Consider the following 5672-nt stretch of genomic DNA (forward strand, 5'->3'; position numbering starts at 1 on the left):
GGCGTGGGCTAAGGAGCGGGCGTCACGCAGGACGCAGGGAGTCGGGGCTGCCGAGAGCGGCTGGGCCGCACGACCTGCAGGCGAAGTCAGAAGGGGGGGGGGGGAGGTAGGCGCGTCGATTCGCGATGGGTTTGCGAGTGCGGTAAGTGGGAGCGGGCGATGGGAGTGAAGGTCGGGATGAGCCGCGCGCCGTTCAGCCGAGACCATAAAGTGCAGGCGCCTCCAAGACGTCGGCCTCGTGGGTGCGGCGGCGGCGGGCATGATGATGCCGGAGATGATCAAGGCGGCGGCGATGATGGCGGCGGTGATGAAGACCATCGCGATGCTGGCGGCGATTGAGGGCGGCGATGGGGTGAAGATGGCAAGCCGGCGGAGGTGAAGTCGGCCTGACCCTCGCGCTCTGCGCAGAGGCGTCGTCGACAGAAGAGCGAAGCTCTCGTAGTGGGAAGATGAGCGCCGTCCCGGCTGCCGGGAAGGCCGAAGCATTGCGCGCGCCGCCGATGACGCCGCCCCCGAATTTGCGCCGGGGATGTGTAACTCAGTGGCGGGGGCTGTGTGGCTTGCTTGGTTTGTGCGTCGGTGGGAGTGGCGTGTGGTCTACGAGTGGAGGGGGCGCAGGCGCCCACGAAGCAGCGTCGACGCACCTGTGAGTGGGATGGGAGCGGGGGTCGCTTCTCGCCGGCCAGCGGAGGGGCAGGAGGCGAGGGCGAGGGCGCAAAGCAGAGGATCGCCTTGGACACTCGTCGGCTTGATGTCAAAAGCAAAAGCTCGGCCCCACGAACTCAGGCGGGCTTGCAGCTGTGAATGATAGCAAAATGAATGATAGCAAAAGCTCGGCCCTCCGAACTCACTAGTGGTGTGGGTGGGTGGGTGGGTGGGTGGGGGGGGTGACTTTAAATGTGCAGGCGAGGTTTTCGCCGCGAGGGGGGCTCTGTTCTTCGCCTTTCTATATCTATCTACACGGACGACCTCGTGGGGACCTGGGGCGGTCAGTCATGACCCAGAGTGATGTGTGTCATATTACATCGGTGTGCTCTGTGGAGTGTGGTGTGTGGTGCTGGTGGCTCGTGTGGTCCTGGTCGCGAGATCTAGAGCGAGAGGAGAGGCCAGGCGGAGGGAGGTGTGAAGCGGTCCACGCACCACGCAAGTGTTTTCGGAAGGTCACTCCTTAGCCCTGGCGGCCGCCACGGCCGACAAGGACTCGCGCAAGCTGGCGACACACGCGCTTTGCGCCGGAACAATCACGCGTGCCCCCGCACAAGTACAGTGTGCGCGCGGCCGCTTGCGCCTGGCGGCAAGCGCCCGCCTCGGCCGCCCCCGTCACGGCGCGCAGCCGCCGCCCAGAGCGCCGCCCGCGCTCTCGCGCGCGCCGCGCCCCACGCCGCCCTCCACTTCCTCACGCCGTCGCGGTGTCCGGCGCCTCGAGCTCGAGCTGCGCGCGGAGCAGCTCCTCGCGCTCCCAGCTCTCGGCCAGCCGCGTGAGGGTGCGGAAGCACGCCTCGTACGCCACGAAGGTGACCGCAGACGACGGCGCCACCTTGAACACAGCGCATGTCACCTCGGGCATCTCTCGGGTGATCTCGGGCGATCTCGTTCGATCTCGGGCGATCTCGGGCGGTCTCGTTCGATCTCGGGCGATCTCGGGCGATCTCTCGGGCGATCTCGGTCTCGGCCACTCTCGGGCTGTCGCCTTGAAGAGGCTCAGCCCGAAGCCCTTGTACAGCCCTCTCCGCACCCCCTCCTCGCGCGCGATCCGGAGCATTGCGGCCAGCGGGTTCGCCTCGGAGGGCCCGACCATCGCCCTCCGCCGCACGAGCTCGAAGGGGAACGTCAAGCTCGACGCCTAGCGCACGAGATCCTCCCCAAGTAGCGACGGCCATAGTCGGGAGCTCCCCGCCCGAGAATGACGGCCCACGCCGCCATCCCGGCGAGCATGCCGAAGGTCGCCGCCGGCGAGAGCGTGCCGAGCAGCCGCCTCCGCTCGTCGTCGGGCGGCAGGCCCGCGTAGCAGCGCTGCATGATGTCGTACGCCCCAAAGCGGACGGCGAAGTAGGGCATCACCTGCGCAGCAGCACCCCTCCTCAGCGCCAGCACCACGACCATCATGACAACTCTTCTCGCGGCGGAGTTGGCGTCGCCGAGATGAGCGAGGGCGTGAGGCCGCGGTAGAGCGCGGCGGCGCCCTCCGACTGCACCAGCTTGCGCGTGTACTCGACCAGCCGCACGCCCTCCGCCGCGCCTGGAGCGAGGGTCGAGGGAGGGAGGGTGGGGGGGAGGGAGAGAGAGAGGGCAGGGAGGGCAGGGAGGGCAGCGATGGCAGGGAGGGTAGGGAGGAGAGCAGCGGGAGAGGGGTGAGCCCACGGACAAGACCATGTGACATGTGTGGGGTCTTGTGAGGTGTCTATGGACGCTCCCTCACAGGCTAGCGGCCTACTGCTCGCCGACTCACTCATCGGTGGTGAGTTCAGAAAGAAGAAACACATGAGGAAGGATTCCTATGTTGCGTTTAGCGGCGCGACGCGCGCTCTCCTCCTCCGCCAGCCAGTCCGCCGCCGCGTTGCCGTCCGCCCTAACGCTCAACGTGCGGCAGCCGCCTACGCAGTCAGCGTCCGACGAACTTCTTGCGCGGCTCTCCGAGGCTGAGGGCGACGCCTCCGGCCAAAAGTATGCCGTCCGCACCCTCGCCGAGCTGCTGGTCGAGGGCCGCGGCGAGGAGGTGGCGGTGCTCGACCTGCGCGCCGTCCCCTCCAAGCCGTCCGTCGACTGGTTCCTCTTCGCCTCTGCACGGTGCGAGACTCTTCCGAGACACATCCCGTCCACGACCCGCTTCGCACACCCACAGCTGCCCACGGCGACCGACGACGCGTCCTCCGGCAGGTCGCGCTCGCACATGCGGACGCTCGCGCGCTCCGTCTCCCACTCCCTCAAGCAGAGCGGCGTGCTGATGTTTGGCGCACGAGCCGCTCACGGCAGGGCTGCTGCGAGGACGCGTCCAGGACATGTCTGGGGCATGTGGCCTGCAGGTGGTCCTCCGCTCATCGAGGGGGGCGAGTCGGACGAGTGGATGCTCGTCGATGGAGGCCGCGCCGTCGTCTCGGTGCTGACGCGCGAGGCGCAGAGAGACTGGCCGAGACCCCGAGATTAAAGAACTAATTAATCAAAGCGCAGAGACTGGCCGAGACCCCGAGAGCCTGAGCCCGGCAGCGCCTTGGCCGAGCGTGGCTAACGGGAGATCCGTCCCGGTGAGGAGGGCGGTGAGGAGGGAGACGCGCACCTGCCGCAGGCGCGTCGCTCGATCCAGCTCGAGGATCACTGGCTCGAGCTCGGTACTCTCTTTTAATCATTGATGAATGAATTACAGCACTGCTCACCCAGCCGAGATGTAGCCGCGAGAGAGAGAGAGAGAGGCTCCACCTATCTCCGCACTCACGCGGCATGGCCCGACAGCACCGGCCCGACGGCACATCCCAATAACACTCCCCAGCCTCGGCCGCACCTCGGCTGCACCTCGGCCGCACCTCGGCTGCACCTCGGCCGCACCTCGGCTGCACCTCGGCCTCGCCTCGGCCTCGCCTCGGCCTCGCCTCGCCTCGGCCGTACCCTCGGGTTGTCTTTTCTCCGCCGCAGGCGCCACTGTCGCGCTACAGATGCCGCCACCGCCGCGTGCGCCGCGCGCGCCGGACGCCGCCGCCGCCGCCGCCGCCGCCGGTGGCGAGGAGCTGTGGTGGGCGGAGGGGGGCGGCGCGGGGGAGCCGGGCGAGGGCGGGGCGTCGGACATCTACCGCGAGGCTGGCGCGGACGTGCCGGCCGAGTTTCGGCTCGAGACGTGGCGGGAGGGCGGCGAGGGCGAGGGCGAGGGCGGCGCTGTGATGGCGTCGGGGCGGGCGGGTCCGGTGGGAAAGGGGGAGGAGGGGGGAAGCGGAGAGGGGGAGGGGGGCGGCGAGGAGGAGGAGGAGGAGGAGGGGTACGAGGAGGGGTATCTGGAGGAGGGGTGCGCGAGAGTAGCCGAGACTGCACGCGAGATTGCACATGCGGCGCCCCGCGCCTCTCCGACTCGCGAGGGTGTCTCGCGGCGTCGCCCCAGGGCCGCACGCCTCGCGAGCAGGTACGTGGACTATGACGAGCTCGACTACTACGAGGGCTACGACGAGTACGGAGACTACTACGAGGGCTACGACGAGTACGGCGACGGAAGCGACGACGACGATCCTCGAGGCCGGCGAGGCGGAGGCGGGGGCGGGGGCGGAGCGGCAGGCGGAGGCGGAGGCGTGGGAGGCGGAGGCGGCGGCGTGGGAGGCGGAGGCGGCGGCGTGGGTGGCTTGGCTGCCCCGCGGGAGCCTGGTGCGGAGAGGTGACCGCGATAGATCCACGAAGCTCCCGACGCCTGACGGGAGGCAGGTGCCTTTCCCTCTCTCACTCTCCGGCGACTGCGGCATCTAGGGCGGCATGGGAACCGATGGGTCGCGACCCATGCGCGCAGAGCCCTCCTCACAGCTCACAGCTCACTGTGCTCACAGCTCTCGAGACTCGACCCATCCGCACACCCCGCACAGCGCACGCACACACGCACACGACCACACACATCGAGACGATTCAATTACCCAATGAGACATCCGCGATCACCGATCCGCTCACGGCGCTCGCAGCGCTGCTTGGTTCTTGCCCAAGCCCCAACGAGCCGGCTTCAGAGAGAGCGCGAGCGACTTCGCGAGCGCACGAAAGCCTTTTTGATTAGTGCTGTTATGCTTCTATCCCACAAGCCACGGTCACTCCCGAGGCGCGGCCATCATTTCAGCGACCGACACACGCCCCTTCCATCCATCCCTCTCCACCTGCACCTCGACCTGGCCAACACCGCTTCTCCCCCGGGCCGCACACACACGGGCGGTTGCGCCGCAAAAGCCTCGCAGCGCCGCGCCTCCGTGGGCGTGGGGTAGATTGGCGGCAGCATCGCCGGCCAGGGGGAGAGGGAGGGGAGGGGGGGAGGGGGAAGGGGGGGCGCGGCGAGAGCAGACGAGGCGCCCCGGCCCCGCGCTGCACACTGCAGCGGAGGGCCTGTCGCGAGGGTGTCTAATAGAAGAAGCCGAGCACCTTCCCTCCGGTGTGCTTCCGCCTCGCCTCCTCGTGGTCCATGATGCCTGGGGGGGGGCGGGCGGGCCGGGGGGGGGGGGTGGGGGGGGGTTAGGGTTTAACCGGAGGGGGAGGCTGGGGAGTGGTGGTGGTGGTGGTGGTGGTGGTGGTGGGGGAGGGAAAAAGGGGGTGGGGAGGGGCACTTGGAGGGCGGTGAGGGCGGCAGGGGCTGGGATTGGGAGCCCCAAGGAAGGAGGGGGGGGGGGGGGGAGGGGGGGGAAATTCCCCCAACCACCTCCACCGGATGATTTTACCCAACTGGTCCGCAGGCCCCAGGTTTACAACCCCCTTCTCCATTTCCTTTTGGGAAACCTCCAAACTCCCCCAAATGACCCCCCCCTTTTTGAAGCGCCCCATTAACTCTACCCCAATTTTTTCCCACCCGGGGTCGTCCCCAATCTTAAACCCCCCCATTTATCCTGAAAAGGGGGCAAAGGGGGCCCTTTCACGCCCGGGGGTCGGGGCCAAAAAACAAAATTAAGCCCTTTATCCCCCCCGAGGCGCCCCTTCTCCCCATGAGGGAAAAGGGCCCCTTTTGGGGC

At 68.1% G+C, this 5672-nt stretch overlaps 3 protein-coding genes across 3 annotated transcripts; 1 reads left to right on the top strand and 2 right to left on the bottom strand.

The window, feature by feature from the left end:
• Positions 1 to 1396: 1396 nt before the first annotated feature.
• On the bottom strand, positions 1397 to 2058 carry EMIHUDRAFT_226780 (hypothetical protein; the record flags this gene model as incomplete). The annotated part of the gene is made up of 3 exons (XM_005788550.1): positions 1397 to 1537; positions 1736 to 1843; positions 1909 to 2058. 3 exons carry the CDS (start codon positions 2056 to 2058, stop codon positions 1397 to 1399), a joined length of 399 nt encoding a protein of 132 aa, XP_005788607.1.
• Positions 2059 to 2490: 432 nt separating this feature from the next.
• EMIHUDRAFT_362649 (hypothetical protein) lies at positions 2491 to 3668 on the top strand. Its single transcript, XM_005788551.1, has 4 exons — positions 2491 to 2787; positions 2878 to 2951; positions 3024 to 3112; positions 3284 to 3668. Exons 1-4 carry the CDS (start codon positions 2498 to 2500, stop codon positions 3338 to 3340), a joined length of 510 nt encoding a protein of 169 aa, XP_005788608.1. The 5' UTR covers positions 2491 to 2497; the 3' UTR covers positions 3341 to 3668.
• Positions 3669 to 5070: 1402 nt separating this feature from the next.
• On the bottom strand, positions 5071 to 5544 carry EMIHUDRAFT_70904 (40S ribosomal protein RPS15A; the record flags this gene model as incomplete). The annotated part of the gene is made up of 2 exons (XM_005788552.1): positions 5071 to 5138; positions 5385 to 5544. The coding sequence occupies 2 exons, from the start codon at positions 5542 to 5544 to the stop codon at positions 5071 to 5073; spliced, it is 228 nt and encodes a 75-aa protein (XP_005788609.1).
• Positions 5545 to 5672: the final 128 nt, after the last annotated feature.

Source organism: Emiliania huxleyi (genome assembly GCF_000372725.1).
Source record: "Emiliania huxleyi CCMP1516 chromosome Unknown EMIHUscaffold_134, whole genome shotgun sequence".
In the NCBI taxonomy this organism is placed as follows: Eukaryota; Haptophyta; order Isochrysidales; family Noelaerhabdaceae; genus Emiliania; species Emiliania huxleyi.

Excerpts from the sequence above, each read along its gene's own strand:
- EMIHUDRAFT_362649 (XM_005788551.1), top strand. The coding sequence starts at position 2,498 with ATGTTGCGTTTAGCGGCGCGACGCGCGCTCTCCTCCTCCGCCAGCCAG. Across the intron at positions 2,788-2,877 it reads TTCCTCTTCGCCTCTGCACG|GTCGCGCTCGCACATGCGGA; the intron begins GTGCGAGACTCT and ends GTCCTCCGGCAG. Across the intron at positions 2,952-3,023 it reads GAGCGGCGTGCTGATGTTTG|GTGGTCCTCCGCTCATCGAG; the intron begins GCGCACGAGCCG and ends TGTGGCCTGCAG.